This window comes from Salmo salar, chromosome ssa10, assembly GCF_905237065.1.
Source record: "Salmo salar chromosome ssa10, Ssal_v3.1, whole genome shotgun sequence".
Taxonomy (NCBI): Eukaryota; Metazoa; Chordata; class Actinopteri; order Salmoniformes; family Salmonidae; genus Salmo; species Salmo salar.
The window spans coordinates 10,873,644-10,890,542 of NC_059451.1; the positions used below are offsets into that span (position 1 = coordinate 10,873,644).

General features: G+C 45.3%; 1 protein-coding gene across 32 annotated transcripts in view; it reads right to left on the reverse strand.

Moving 5' to 3' along the window:
• LOC106613507 (receptor-type tyrosine-protein phosphatase S) overlaps positions 1–16,899 on the reverse strand; it is a 282,372-nt gene that overhangs the window by 11,664 nt on the left and 253,809 nt on the right. For all 32 annotated transcript variants that reach the window (XM_014215826.2, XM_014215825.2, XM_014215827.2 and 29 more), the window contains 4 exons: positions 9,872–10,050; positions 9,617–9,743; positions 9,192–9,317; positions 3,170–3,324 (listed from right to left, as the gene is read on the reverse strand). In XM_014215826.2, the coding sequence (XP_014071301.1) occupies positions 3,170–3,324; positions 9,192–9,317; positions 9,617–9,743; positions 9,872–10,050 (587 nt within the window). The remainder of the gene's footprint in view (positions 1–3,169; positions 3,325–9,191; positions 9,318–9,616; positions 9,744–9,871; positions 10,051–16,899) is intronic.

The following is a 16,899-nucleotide window of genomic DNA, read 5'->3' on the forward strand; positions in this document are numbered from 1 at the left end:
GCACTTGTGGCCTATAGCAACACCCCAAAAGAAAAGGCTTTAGATGTGCCAAGTGAACCTGCAACCACAACACTTTAACACTTGACATAAGATCTTCTCCAAGCATTACAGGGATATGGCTCTGAATATATACAGCAACACCTCCCCCTTAAGCATTTCTGTCTCTTCTATAAATGTTATGTCCTTGTATTGCTACTGCTGTATCATCAAATGAATTATCTAAGTGAGTCTCAGAAATGGCTAATATATGAATGTTATCTGATGTTAGCAAGTTATTGATTTCATGAACCTTATTTCTAAGGCTACATATATATATATATGGGATATTTTCAGCCCTTTCCTGGGTAGCTTATCAGAGAAAAAACATAATACTGAAAAGAGCAAACAAAGCAAGAGAAAAAATAGACATTCAGCAGTGAATTAATCAATTGGTGTGTGTGTGTGTGTGTGCAGCGGGGTTGAAGCTACGAACCCATAGGCTTGGCTCTCTCATCCCTTCCAGGCTTCTGGGAGGGAGGGTGGACAATGAGCCTGTCATAGCAGATGTAAGCAATGTCCCCACCGGCTCTGGCATCTTTCATGGCTGGGATCAGTTCTTTCCTCTTCTGGTGCACAGCTTAAGGATAGTCCTCGTTGAGGAAGATATAAGTTCCTCTCAAGTTCTTGGGTCTTTCCAGAACATCTACCTTGTCCTTGAACCTCAGGAACTTGACCACTATTGGCCTGGGCCTATCACCTGGGCTGGTGGTGGGTTTTCCAGTCCTGTGGGCGCGCTCCACCTCAATCTTCCTGTGGTCCATCTTCAATTTCTCAGTGATCATTTCCCTCACTTTGTCCTCAGACTCCGCCCAGGTCTCATGTGGAGATTCTGCAATTCCGTCCACAACCAGGTTGTTCCGCCTTGATTGTCCCTCGAGATAGTCTGATTTATCTGTCATTGTTAACATGGGCTCACACACGACTGATGTCCTCTCTCAATGACTTACAGATTGCTGGCATCTTGCCGTTCTCCAGTTTCAACTCCTCGAGCTGACCCTGGGAGAACTGCAAACTGTTCTTCAGGTCCTGGACCTCTCTGGTCAGGTCGTCCATTCTTTTATTAGTAGAATCCACAAGTATTTGGACAAAACACTTGAAGCTATTTTCTTGTTGTTGTAACAACTGCTTGTAGGCCTCTTTTTGTTTGGTTGAAAGATCCTTTACCTGTGATGGTACTCCCACCGGCTTTGGTCTTTGTCATGGTAGCTAGCAACGTAGGTTTCGCTGTTACTCCTCGCAGTTCCAGACAGGGTAAGTCACGGGGAAGATTGAAAACAACAAACAGCAGGGATGTAGACAGCCACAAACCCGGGACAATCCGAGGTCCCGGCCACAATGGCTAACCGCGTTGCGGGCTGCGTTCAAGAAAACCCGCTATCTTGATATGCAGCTAGCCAGCAGCTAGGCTAGCTGCGACGCCAAATAGCTCCTCAGACCCATAATTGGTCGGTATAATCACTGGAAAGAGACAAGCAGTCCCAGCAACTGATGCCAACTGCGTCGCAGGATCCAAACTAAGAAGCTGGCTAGCTACCAAGAACTTTCCAGTACACTTTCAAACAACAAACCTTCCAAACAAACAAAGCCAAGCTCTTCTGCATTCAACAGGAAGTGATGTGAAAATCGGTTGGAAAGAGACAGAAACACACAAAGAGCAGGAAGGTAGGGAGAGAAGGATGACGAGAGGACACTAGGATAACAAAGGAGGGAACCTACACAGTCCAGACAGACAGACACTCCAGGCAGACAGACAGTAGCTGAGCCCAATTCTCAGTGTTGGGCTTCCGGAGCTTTCCGAGAAGAGCAACGGGGGGAGGGGGCATCCCTGACTCGTTCCTACTTCCCAGCATGCATTGGGTCAGAACTGAGACGATTTCCAAGGTGTTAGAGTAGTTCTGCAATAACACTCCCGGGCCTGTGCTCAAAATGCCAGGTGAAGACAATGCTCTCACTGTATGTGTCCCAAATGGCACCATAGGGCTCTGGTCAAAAGAAGTTCACTATATAGGGAATAGGGTGCCATTTGGGACGTAACCACTGAGCCCTCGCTTTCCTGAGCCGCTGCATTAGCTGTGCCTCCTCTACCAGGCTGCTGGGCTAAATCCTTTCATCAAGAGAGGATAACTCAGCTTTATTGCAGGTCCTAAGACACAGCCCTCTCTCTTAAAGGGTATATGCAATGTCTGGCGGTGATATCATATTTTCCCCATGGGAGTATGGTGGTGAAAGTCTGGTGACATAATAATGATGGCCATACAGGTAGATCTAGTGTATAGATAGATCTCATGTTAGCCTGGTCCTAGATCTGTTTATGCAACCAAAGAAGTTGGCTAAACAGTACAAACAGATCTGGGACCAGGCTAGTGTTTGGTGGCTTTGCGAAGGAAAGTGTTGTTTCAATACAATGATGAAACTTTGCAAGTTAGCAGCGTGCAGGGACTACTTTTCTTAACCATAAACATACTAAGTAACACATTTCAGTGGTCGCCACACAAATATTTTTGAATATGCTTGCCAAATTAATGACAAAGGTTACCTTGGAAGAAAGAAAACACAATGTGATAAAAATTTATCGCACAGTGAATCGTAAAATAAAAATGGCCGAATTATTTTGTGTGCCTCCCATTTACAAATGCCAGGCTGCCGCTCCGTGTGATCAATTATGAATGAGCCGAGCCTTAGGCGTTGTAATGCCAGCCCACTGCAGTGGCAGTAAGGAGAGAGAGAGAGAGAGCGAGAGAAAGAGAGAGAGATTGATAAGAGAGTGAGAGAGAGATTTATAAAGAATGAGAGAGAGAGAGAGAGTGAGAGAGAGATTTATAAAGAATGAGAGAGAGAGAGAGAGAGAGAGAGAGACATGCATCATGTCTGTGGAGGACATTAAGACTAGCACCACGGGAGGCTGGTTGTAATCCCCTTAGCAACACAATGTATCAGCCCGGCAGTCGGACACCCACACACCTATAACACAGGATACTGTGTTATATGCTGACATTGTTAGGTACAAATAATGGTGTTGGTCTGAATGCTAAAGAACACCACTGACACATGTCTCACACCTACACGCAGGCCCGTGTGCGCATGGAGACACACACAGACACGCGCACACAAACACACACAGGGCCCTTACCTGCAGTGGACAGAGATGGGTCCGTCCTGGCCGAACTGCTCCTTCGTTTTGTGCACCTGGCCTATGAAGTCTATGAAGCCCTCCCCTGACTTGGGCACTCCCTGCTCCGGCCAATCAGTGAACTGGAACTGCCGCACTGTCCTGGACTGCCCGTCCTGAGAAAGGGAAAGAGAGGAAGGATGGATGGAAAGGGTAAGCGATAAGGAAGAGAGGGATGGAGGGAAGGAGAAAGAGGAGGATTGAGAAAACGGAAAAGGGGAGGATGTAAGGGGAGAGAAGGGATTGGTCAGTAATAACCAAGATCCTTCACTTTACGCCCTCTGTGCCACAGACTCTCTCATTGTCCACTATGATGACCACGTACCAAGCAAATAAACGGATTCAGGAACGGAAACAATAACTGTTTCACTACACACCCCAGAGAGAAACTTGATCTGGGGTCAGCGAACCGCCAAGTCCCAACGCTGTCCCGATCTGTGTCTAGTAGACCGCTCAATAACAACAACTGGTCCAGTTCAACTTCGCCCTCATACAACACCACAATGACCTGTCTCCCCTGACGTCCATCTGACAGTCTATCAGTTCTCTTTTTCTCTCTAACTATTTTCTCCCTTTCTCTCCCTCTCTCACAGTCTTTCCTTTCTTTCACTTCGTCTCTCTCTCTCTCTGCCTCTCTCTCTCTCTGCCTCTCTCTCTCTCTCTGCCCCTCTCTCTCTCTCTCTGCCCCCTCTTCTCTCTCTGCCTCTCTCTCTCTGCCTCTCTCTCTCTGCCTCTCTCTCTCTGCCTCTCTCTCTCTGCCTCTTTCATTTTAGCTTGTCATTTCTTCGGTGGAGTAAGTCCCGGTTAGAGGAAATCAATAGGGCATTTGGCGTGACAAGTGTCTTCTTCTAAACATTGTGTTAAACGGGGTAATCCTGGATGGAGGACTGATGGATGGAGGGACCTGACATGCAAAAAACGACATGCAACCAGGAAGGGAGGAAGACCAATTTGGGGTGGCCACCCACATCGGTGCGGACTGGACTTATACTAATCGAGAAAATTGCTTTATTTGAATCTCTGCCGAAGGGTAGTCAATTATGGTGGTGTCTTAATCTCAGTAGTCGACTGGAAGAGAAAGGAAACGGTCTCTGAATTTGAATTTGGCAACTGAGGCTGAGGATACAATACAGAACCAAAGGCTACGTCCTTATACTCCTCAAACACTCCCTAGTCCTTAGCCTTGTCTTCTTCCTTGATGACCACTGATCATTGAACAGAGTTGATAGGGTTCCACTATGCTGCTTATACCTATCAAGTGATTTCAGGTCCATTGTCAGGAAAGGAGACAAGGAAAAAAGGAAAGGAGAGGAGGCTGGCTGTATGTTTAATTGGAACCTAGCCCTACTACACTGAACAAAAATAAAAACGCAACATGTAAAGTGTTGGTCCCATGTTTCATGAGCTGAAATAAAAGATTCCTGAAATTTTCCTTTGCCAAGATAATCCATCCACAAACAGCATCATCGTTGCACAGGTGCACCTTGTGCTGGGGACAATAAAAGGCCACTCTAAAATGTGCAGTTTTGTCAATTTGGCAGTAGGTCCAAACAGCCTCACAACCACAGACCACGTGCATGGGTTTGTATGGGCGAGCGGTTTACTGATGCCAGCGTTGTGAACAGAGTGCCCCATGGTGGCGGTGGGGTTATGGTATGGGAAGGCATAAGCTATAGACAACGAACACAATTGCATTTTAGTGATGGCATTTTGAACGCACAGAGATACCGTGATGAGATCCTGAGGCCCATTGACATGCCATTCATTCTCCACCATCACCTCATGTTTCAGCATGATAATGTACAGCCCCATGTCGCAAGGCTCTACACAATTCCTGGAATTTGAAAATGTCTCAGTTCTTTCATGGCCTGCATAATCACCAGAGATGTCACCCATTGGGAATGTCTGGGATGCTCTGGATCGACATTTACGACAGCGTGTTCCAGTTCCCGCCAATTTCCAGCAACTTCGCACAGCCATTGAAGAGAACATTCCAAAGGCCACAATCAGCAGCCTGATCAACTCTACGCGAAGGAGATGTGTCGGGCTGCATGAGGCAAACGATGGTCACAAATGGTGGACTGGTTTTGTGATCTACGCCCCTATCTTTTTTTTGAAGGTACTGTATCTGTGACCAACAGATGCATACCTGTATTCCAAGTCATGTGAAATCCATAGATTAGGGCCTAATGAATTTATTTCAATTGACTGACTTCCTTATATGATCTGTAACACAGTAAAATCTTTGAAATTGTTGCATGGTGCGTTTATATTTAGAGTCCCAAGCAAAAAGGCTAAGAAATCCTAATACTCTCCAAAACACTCCCTAGTCCCTAGCCTTGTCTCATTTCCTTGACGACTATTCTTCAGACTCATCAGTGTAAAAGTGTCTTTAATTTGACTGTCACAAGCCACTGTTTTCTCTTATCTCTCGCTTACCATTCTGTCGCCTTTCTTTACCTTTGTTTTTTCCTTTAAACCTCATTTGAAAACATTTTGCCTCCCCGCGCGGATTAAAAGTGAAGGAGGAGAAAAACCAACAACAACACAATTAATGAAGCGCGCAGAGACAAATCTAAATAAATAAATTTAACACACAACCTTAGGGTTCTGCGCACTGTGTCAAATTGTGTGATTAAATACGTGACTGCCTCGCTAGCAGAGACAACTGAAGTGTGGAGTCTCTGCTATGCACACACACACACACACACACACACACACACACACACACACACACACACACACACACACACACACACACACACACACACACACACACACACACACACCCCTACCCTTTCCACACAGGCATACCAACCACCTCTCATTCCCTCCTCCTCTCTCCCACCCACCCACCTCTCTCGCTACCCTCTCTCGCTCCTTTCCTCGTCCGTCTCCCTCTCTTCCTCCAGTCATCTCTGATTAGAGGTCCCTTTCATTTCTTAGGGAGACCTTACGCGTACGGCCTAACCTGATTACTGGAGTGGGCCGCTTTGATGATTCAATCACAATTAACACAGCCTAGAATCACCACTGCAGCTGCCGCTCCAGTCCACCTTTCCCAGGCACTCCTTACTGTGTGTGTGTGTGTGCGTGTGTGTGTGTGTGTGTGTGTGTGTGTGTGTGTGTGTGTGGTAGGGAAAGGTATAGTTTGTGTGTGTGGTACCTAGAGCACCAGCTTAAGCAGCATTTATGTCTAATCTGCCCAGTGGGAGATGCAGGGGGCTGAGTGCTAGGCCAGTGTGTAAAGTGTTTTTTTCCCAGACCAACATGAGTGCTCCTAACTAGCCGCCATACTGGCTCAAGCAGCAATCCAACATGTCCGCCAGTCCCAGGTGGGCTAGTGTTCTGCAGTACAGTTACCGCTTCATTGGACACAAAATGGTAGCCTATACTGTAGAATGGGCCTTAGTGCTTAAACAGACCACTGACAATCATATTATCATAGAAATGGTTGTGGTCTCATGCACTTCCTTAAAATGGGCAAATGGCACACATATATGAAAAGGACAAAAAGGCACTGCTCCTTCGTCAGGTCAAAACTCTCTCTGGATCTAAATATTGTCATTAATAGGGGCAATCTGGGATCTTCTCCAACACAATCCCTCAGGTGTTTACCAAAACAGTGGCAGAGTGGACCCTTTGTTATTGTTTGAACTACAGATTGCCCCTTTAAAGGTGGTATGAGGAGCAATCATACTAGCATACTCATGACACATAACCTATCAGCACTGTATTGTCATGTGATGGAGGAAAATGGCCTCAATCAGTTTGCTTTCTCAAGCCTCACTGATGATACAGGTGAAAGGTTGAATGGAACATACACTAGGCATGCAGACTGAGTAGAACAGCCTCAGTTCGTCAGGGCATGGACTTTACAAGGTGTCGAAAGCATTTCGGGATGCTGGCCCATGTTGACTTTTGGTGGTGGCCCATTCTTGATACACACGGGAAACTTTTGAAACTACTGTCTTGCCCATTCACCCTCTGAATGGCACACATACAGTGAGGGAAAAAAGTATTTGATCCTCCGCTGATTTTGAACGTTTGCCCACTGACAAAGAAATTATCAGTCTATCATTTTAATGGTAGGTTTATTTGAACAGTGAGAGACAGAATAACAACCAAAAAATCCAGAAAAACACATGTCAAAAATATTATAAATTGATTTGCATTTTAATGAGGGAAATAAGTATTTGACCCCTCTGCAAAACATGACTTAGTACTTGGTGGCAAAACCCTTGTTGGCAATCATAGAGGTCAGACGTTTCTTGTAGTTGGCCACCAGGTTTGCACACATCTCAAGAGGGATTTTGTCCCACTCCTCTTTGCAGATCTTCTTCAAGTCATTAAGGTTTCGAGGCTGACGTTTGGCAACTCGAACCTTCAGCTCCCTCCACAGATTTTCTATGGGATTAAGGTCTGGAGACTGGCTAGGCCACTCCAGGACCTTAATGTGCTTCTTCTTGAGCCACTCCTTTGTTGCCTTGGCTGTGTGTTTTGGGTCATTGTCATGCTGGAATACCCATCCACGACCCATTTTCAATGCCCTGGCATAGGGAAGGAGATTCTCACCCAAGATTTGATGGTACATGGCCCCGTCCATCGTCCCTTTGATGCGGTGAAGTTGTCCTGTCCCCTTAGCAGAAAAACACCCCCAAAGCATAATGTTTCCACCTCCATGTTTGATGGTGGGGATGGTGTTCTTGGGGTCATAGGCAGCATTCCTCCTCCTCCAAACACGGCGAGTTGAGTTGATGCCAAAGAGGTCCATTTTGGTCTCATCTGACCACAATACTTTCACCCAGTTGTCCTCTGAATCATTCAGATGTTCATTGGCAAACTTCAGACGGGCATGTATATGTGCTTTCTTGAGCAGGGGGACCTTGCGGGCGCTGCAGGATTTCAGTCCTTCACGGCGTAGTGTGTTACCAATTGTTTTCTTGGTAACTATGGTCCCAGCTGCCTTGAGATCATTGACAAGATCCTCCTGTGTAGTTCTGGGCTGATTCCTCACCATTCTCATGATCATTGCAACTCCACGAGGTGAGATCTTGCAAGGAGCCCCAGACTGAGGGAGATTGACAGTTCTTTTGTGTTTCTTCCATTTGCGAATAATCTCACCAACTGTTTTCCCCTTCTCACCAAGCTGCTTGGCGATGGTCTTGTTGCCCATTCCAGGTCTTGTTGTCCCTGACATCCTTGGAGAGCTCTTTGGTCTTGGCCATGGTGGAGAGTTTGGAATCTGATTGATTGATTGCTTCTGTGGACAGGTGTCTTTTTTACAGGTAACAAGCTGCGGTTAGGAGCACTCCCTTTAAGAGTGTGCTCCTAATCTCAGTTCGTTACCTGTATAAAAGACACCTGGGAGCCAGAAATCTTTCTGATTGAGAGGGGGTCAAATACTTATTTCCCTCATTAAAATGCAAATCAATTTATAACAATTTTGACATGCGTTTTTCTGGATTTTTTTGTTGTTATTCTGTCTCTCAATGTTCAAATAAACCTACCATTAAAATTATAGACTGATCATTTCTTTGTCAGTGGGCAAACGTACAAAATCAGCAGGGGATCAAATACTTTTTTCCCCTCAATGTACACCATCCTTGTCTCAATTGTTTTAAGGCTTAAAAATCCTTCTTTAACCTGTCTCCTCCCCTTCATCTACACTGCTTGAAGTGGAGTTAACAAGGGACATCAATAAGGGATCATAGCTTTCACCTGGTCAGTCTATGCTATGGAAAGAGCAGGTGTTCTTAATGTTTTGTATACTCAGTGTATAGGACAGTAGCATTTCGAGACATAGTATCAATGGGAGAGAGGCATGAATAGAATTAGAATGTGTCATCTCTAAGGAAAGGACATACGCATGGACACACACACACACACACACACACACACACACACACACACACACACACACACACACACACACACACACACACACACACACACACACACACACACACAGACAGAAACTTACCCTGGCGTCGGTGACTTTGAACTCTCGGAGGATGTACTGGGGCATGTTGTACTCAGCCATGGGGTCCACCACAAAGTACTGGTACCTGGCCGAACGCTCAGCGGGCCAGTACTGATGACATTTTTCCTGTGAACACACACAGAGAGAGACACACATATGAGGAGGGGGCATAGGATAAATAGATCTTTGAGATGAACGTGAATACATAGACTTCAGTTAGTGCAGGTTAGGCATGTGCTCCGTTTGTCATTGGGGTAGTAGTACAGACTGCACTACAGAGGATAACTGAATGATGGACAGAGAGAAAAATGCTTGAGTGGGTCTGTGTGAGTGAGTGAGTGAGTGAGTGAGTGAGTGAGTGAGTGAGTGAGTGAGTGAGTGAGTGAGTGAGTGAGTGAGTGAGTGAGAGATAAAGTGTCTCCTACCCTGCCCATCTCTCGGAGTTTGGTGAGCATGACTACGATGGTAGAGTTGTTCTCCCACAGCATCCTCCAAAAGTCTTCTGTGGTCTCTGCCAACGGGCCCTGCGTGGCGATGTAAGCCTTCTGTTGCCTGGCAACACACACACACACATTCAGGTCAGACATGTAGTGTGGTGAGTCAGACAGACAGAGAGACAGTCACAGTTGCATGCACGCAAACACACACACACACACACACTCCACCCCCATTCCACCTACCTGTATCCGTCGATGAAGCTGGCGTTGATGTAGTCGGAGCCCTCGAGGCCCCTGATGGGCTGCAGGCAGACGCGGGTGGTCTCGTAGGGCATGATGTTCACCAGACGGTTCTTGAACTTGTTGCAGGGCAGGTTGGCACTGATGAATCGGGACGTGTGGGCCTTGGAATTGGCCAGGCGCTGTAGAGGAGGAGGAGTTGGAGGATTGGACGGAGGGATGGCGAGGGCGAGCGGTGGAGGGATGAGGGAAGATGGGTGAGAAGAGAGGGAAGGAGGGAGAGGGACATGGAGAGGGAGGGAGAGGGGTAGGGGGAAGAGAAGAGAGGGAAGGGAGCAGAGAGGGAGAGGGACATGGAGAGGGGTAGGGGGAAGAGGGGAGAGAAGAGAGGGAAGGGAGGAGAGAGGGAGAGGGACATGGAGAGGGAGGGAGAGGGGTAGGGGGAGATAGGAATGAATGTCATATGGAACGAGAGTCAAAAGGAGAGAAAGTGGTAGAGAGAAAAGGAGAGAGAGAGAGAGAGAGAGAGAGAGAGAGAGAGAGAGATGGAAGACTGCAGAGTAATAATGAACTGTGAGATCTTATCTGAGCAAGACAGAGCTGAGCCATAGACGATCGCTGAAGCACCTTAAAAATGCAGACATATCTATTTGATGAATGATTTCATAATGTATGGCTGGATGGAGCAATCAAAGAACACAGTCTTTAATCTACTCCCCATTTCCTTTTCATATCCCTGTGTGCTTTGCAATGTGAAGTCTTGTGTGAGGTGCTACGAGGTAAAATAGTACGACTTGAAGTACTAGTCTGCACTACTGTAACAAGCTAGCATCAAACAGAAACTGGAGAGAGGGGTTTCTATGAGGCAGTAAACCCGTCTGGTAAAAATGGGTCACTTAAGTCTTTGATAATGGGAGTCTGGTATATGCTCCGCACACAGTCGAGTCACACAGAATACATTCGAGCAGGCCTGTGCACACACAGTGTCATGATCCAAATTGGGACCTGTACTGACAAATGACCATCAAAGGGACCATCACGGCAGTTTGTGGGCCAGTCTGTCTGACAATATCATCCCTCACACACCCGCACACACACGCACACCTCATCCTCCTCTTCTCCCTATTCACTCCTTTGACCTTGATGTCTGCTGTGTGTAAGCTGTACTTTTTCTGACAGCCTCTCTCTATCCCTTCTCAATCTTTCTCTCGCCCTAACTCTCGCTACTCCTTCCTCCCTCCCTAAAATGTCTCTCACTCATTCCCCCAATGTAATTGTTTCTCTCTCCCTCTCCCCCTCTCTTTCTCCCTCACCCCCCTCTTCTCTCTCCATCTCTCTTTCAGTGCCAAAAGCCCAGTCTGTCATTGCCACTTGGATTTGGGTCAACTCCCCCTGTCCCCATCCCCCTCCTCTCTTCCCTCTCTCCTTTCTTCCCTTTGATCCCCCTATAACAGAGGCAACTGGAATGAGACTGGCTGGCAAGGCTGAAGACGCCCAGATCTGTTGCTACACCAAACTCCGGGGGGAGAGTTTGGATTGGAAAACCAACCAATCTGGCAACCCGTCCTTGCAGAGATGCACCTAGGAAACCTCTAGTCAAAGAAACATCCTTAGTTGCCCCTTTCCACTGGGAGTTCTGGATGATACTGTACTTATGTTCTCTGTCATGTAGCCTACCACTACCAACATGCTAAGCATGATGGGCAGGATTTGCATTTTTTGGGACTATTCCATTGGTTCCATTGGGCCAGGCAAGCTTAATCAAGCATAGCTGAAGCGTCGTTTGAAAGAAAATAAGTACTATTTCAACCTAGGTCTGGTGTGCGCGCTGGCAGTCGTAAGTAAACAAAGGCATAAATATTGCTATGGACGACTGTACTGATCTCAAGCCTATAGACCAGGGTTTCCCAAACTCTGTCCTAGGGACCACCAAGGGGTGCACGTTTTGGTTTTTGCCCTAGCGCTACACAGCTGATTCAAATAATCAAGCAATCATCAAGCTTTGATCATTTGAATCAGCTGTGTAGTGCTAGGGGGAAAAAAACTAAACGAGCCCCTAAGACTTTGGCGGCCATGAAAATTGTCAAGCAAATAACTGCCGGTCTCAGGGTAATTGACCGTTAATTAACATAAACACATTTAGCATCTCCTGGCTCCATGCATAACCTATAAGCCACTGACGCAGACCTTTGGAACATCAACATTTAATATAGGAACATCTGCATTTAATATAGCCTACACCATCACAATAAATACATTTTTTATTTCAGACAGGTCTAATGAGCCATGATATGAATAAAATGTAGTCTATTTCAGAAGAACAGAATAGCATAGTTTGAGTTGTCCTTATCCTGCTTAGGATAGGGGGCAGTATTTTCACGGCCGGATGAAAAAACGTACCCGATTTAAACTGGTTACTACTCTTGCCCAGAAATGAGAATATGCATATTATTAGTAGATTTGGATAGAAAACACTCTGAATGTTTGAATGGTGTCTGTGAGTATAACATAACTCATATGGCAGGCAAAAACCTGAGAAAATTCCAAGCAGGAAGTGGCCTGTCTGAGAATTTGTAGTTCTTCTTTTGATTCTCTATCGAAACTACAGTATCTGTGGGGTTACGTTGCACTTTCTAAGGCTTCCATTGGCTGTCTAAAGCCTTCAGAAAGCGGATTGAGCTGTCTCCTGTCTCTGGGCAGAGTATAGTAGCTCAGTTTCTCAGTGATCTGCCTGGGGACGCGCGAGCACCCTGTTTTTTCTTTTCCTCTTTGAATGAATATACTATTGCCCGGTTGGAATATTATCGCTATTATACGAGAAAAATACCATAAAAAATTGATTTTAAACAGCGTTTGACATGCTTCTAAGAACGGTAATGGAACATTTTGACTTTTTTGTCTCGAAATGCACTCGCGCGTTACCCTTTGGATAGTGACCTGAACACATGAAGAAAACGGAGGTATTTGGACATAACTATGGATTATTTGGAACAAAAACAACATTTCTTATGGAAGTAGCAGTTCTGGGAGTGCATTCTGACGAAGATCAGCAAAGGTAAAACAATATTTCTAATACTAATTCTGAGTTTAGTGTGCCCCGAACTTGGCGGGTGTCAAAATAGCTAGCCGTGATGGCTGAGCTATGTACTCAGAATATTGAAAAATGTGCTTTCGCCGAAAAGCTATTTTAAAATCTGCGATTGCATAAAGGAGTTCTGTATCTATAATTCTTAAAATAATTGTTACGTATTTTGTCAACGTTCATGATGAGTAATTTTGTAAATACACCGGAAGTTTTTGGTGGGAATGCATGTTCTGAACATCACACGCCAATGTAAAAAGCTGTTTTTGGATATACATATGAACTTGATTGAACAAAACATACATGTTTGTGTAACATAATGTCCTAGGAGTGTCATCTGATGAAGATCATCAAAGGTTAGTGCTTCATTTAGCTGTGTTTTGGGTTTTTGTGACATATATGCTTGCTTGGAAAATGGCTGTGTGATTATTTTGGTCTATGTACTCTCCTAACATAATCTAATGTTTTGCTTTCGCCGTAAAGCCTTTTTGAAATCGGACAATTTGGTTAGATTAATGAGAGTCTTATCTTTAAAATGGTGTAAAATAGTCGTATGTTTTAAAAAACTGAAATTATTGCATTTTTTTGTTTTTTGTATTTCGTGCCATGCTGTTCCATTGGATATTGGCTAAGCGTTCCGCTAGCGGAACGTCTGTCCTCAAGTTAGGTCCTGATCTGGCTATGCCATATGGCTGTGGGCTACACAAGTTAATTTAGCAGACAAGATTTGCTTAGAATTCCGTGGCATAATTTGATATTATTTTACAAAGAATACAATTGAACATAGCTGAAAATAAAATAGAAAGGATATTTTCTCCAAACGATTTGCGGCACAGCCTTTGTGTAGCTGTAAATGCACCCTAAAAAATCCATGCCTTTTGCGGCCAGTTGTGCCCTTGGGCTGAATATAATAATTAGAATTCCATTCTCCCGGCAGCATGCGCTGAAGCACCTCTCACTCACATGGCTCTCTCAGATATCTCATTTCTTATTAGCCAACGCCCGTCATGTGAACAGGTCCTTCTCACATGGCTACAAGTAAACATGGCTCTCCATCATGTGATCGGGACTTTCTCACAGGCTACAAGTGAAGACAGACACATCGGGGACGCAACTGCGCCAGTCCTTAGTGAATTCCGAGGCGCATATTGAAGATGTTGGAAGAACTGTCTAGATTTACTTTTCGTCAATCAACAAGATGAGTAGGCCTAACGATCGGAAAAATCACTAGCCTATGTCGATATACTATCCCTCATAGTACAAAATACACTGCTCAAAAAAATACACTGCTCAAAAAATTAAAGGTAACACTTAAACACAATGTAACTCCAAGTCAATCACACTTCTGTGAAATCAAACTGTCCACTTAGGAAGCAACACTGATTGACAATACATTTCACATGCTGTTGTGCAAATGGAATAGACAACAGGTGGAAATTATAGGCAATTAGCAAGACACCCCCAATAAAGGAGTGGTTCTGCAGGTGGTGACCACAGACCACTTCTCAGTTCCTATGCTTCCTGGCTGATGTTTTGGTCACTTTTGAATGCTGGCGGTGCTTTCACTCTAGTAGTAGCATGAGACGGAGTCTACAACCCACACAAGTGGCTCAGGTAGTGCAGCTCATCCAGGATGGCACATCAATGCGAGCTGTGGCAAGAAGGTTTGCTGTGTCTGTCAGCGTAGTGTCCAGAGCATGGAGGCGCTACCAGGAGACAGGCCAGTACATCAGGAGACGTGGAGGAGGCCGTGGGAGGGCAACAGCAGGACCACTACCTCCGCCTTTGTGCAAGGAGGAGCAGGAGGAGCACTGCTTGAGCCCTGCAAAATGACCTCCAGCAGGCCACAAATGTGCATGTGTCTGCTCAAACGGTCAGAAACAGACTCCATGAGGGTGGTATGAGGGCCCGATGTCCACAGGTGGGGGTTGTGCTTACAGCCCAACACCGTGCAGGACGTTTGGCATTTGCTAGAGAACACCAAGATTGGCAAATTCGCCACTGGCGCCCTGTGCTCTTCACAGATGAAAGCAGGTTCACACTGAGCACATGTGACAGACGTGACAGAGTCTGGAGACGCCGTGGAGAACGTTCTGCTGCCTGCAACATCCTCCAGCATGACCGGTTTGGCGGTGGGACAGTCATGGTGTGGGGTGGCATTTCTTTGGGGGGCCGCACAGCCCTCCATGTGCTCGCCAGAGGTACCCTGACTGCCATTAGGTTCCGAGATGAGATCCTCAGATCCCTTGTGAGACCATATGCTGGTGCGGTTGGCCCTGGGTTCCTCCTAATGCAAGACAATGCTAGACCTCATGTGGCTGGAGTGTGTCAGCAGTTCCTGCAAGAGGAAGGCATTGATGCTATGGACTGGCCGCCCGTTCCGCCGACCTGAATCCAATTGAGCACATCTGGGACATCATGTCTCGCTCCATCCACCAACGCCACGTTGCACCACAGACTGTCCCGGAGTTGGCGGATGCTTTAGTCCAGGTCTGGGAGGAGATCCCTCAGGAGACCATCCGCCACCTCATCAGGAGCATGCCCAGGCGTTGTAGGGAGGTCATACAGGCACGTGGAGGCCACACACACTACTGAGCCTCATTTTGACTTGTTTTAAGGACATTACATCAAAGTTGGATCAGCCTGTAGTGTGGTTTTCCACTTTAATTTTGAGTGTGACTCCAAATCCAGACCTCCATGGGTTGATAAATTGGATTTCCATTGATTCTTTTTGTGTGATTTTGTTGTCAGCACATTCAACTATGTAAAGAAAAAAGTATTTAATAAGATTATTTCATTCATTCAGATCTAGGATGTGTTATTTTAGTGTTCCCTTTATTTTTTTGAGCAGTGTATAATATATTCTGTGCGAGAAATAAATATTCCAAACTTAGTCTGGGACAGTTGTGGGATGCGATAGATCCCCGATTAATACAACCACTGACATAAAAAAAAAAACATTCTAAAAGCAATGAGGCTGACGCAACAGATCAGAACTTTTAGCTTAAAATGTTGATAAACTATTAGGCTATTTCTTCACATTATAAGGGCAGCAAAGGCAGACATGCAAATAGCGGGAAAACACCATCTCAAAAGTGACCGCAAATGCCATTATGCAAGTAATGCTTTTATTATAAAGGTGCATTTTTAGGGTGAAAATTCTCTTCCCCAAACTTGAAACTCGCTGCACATGTATGCCAGTTAGGTTCGACACCCGTTGTAAAGCAGATTCATGTGCTTCATTTTAAGAAGTTATTTGGCCACTTTAGTTGAGATAGAAAACGTCTCAAAACATATAGGCCTATGGCTAGGCTACATCGGGCGTGCGAATACGATTTGAAAAAGTCGCAAAAAAAGGTATGCGATGTTTCTTGCCTTAACAGCACACAAGCTGAGCATCATTCACAAGTGATAATATATCATTCACATGTGATAGGCTAATATGGTCAGCCATCAGACTATTCTTGATTTAATCTTGTCTTTACGTACAGTGCATTCGGGAAAGTTTTCAGACCCCTTGACTTTTTCCCCATTTTGTAACGTTACAGCCTTATTCTAAAATGGATTAAATAATTTACCCCCCTAATCAATCTACAAACAACACCCCATAATGACAAAGCAAATACAGGTTTACATTTATTTTTGCAAATTTATCAAAAATAAAAAACAAATTCCTTATTGACATAAATATTCAGACCCTTTGCTATGAGACTCGAAATTGAGCTCAGGTGCATCCTGTTTCCATTGATCATCCTTGAGATATTACAACTTGATTGGAGTCCACCTGTGGTAAATTCAATTGATTGGACATGATTTGGAAAAGCACACACCTCTGTATATAAGGTCCCACAGTGCATGTCAGAGCAAAAACAAAACCATGAGGTCAAAGGAATTGTCCATAGAGTAGCCAGTCAGAAGCCACTCCTTAGTAAAAGGCACATGACAGCAC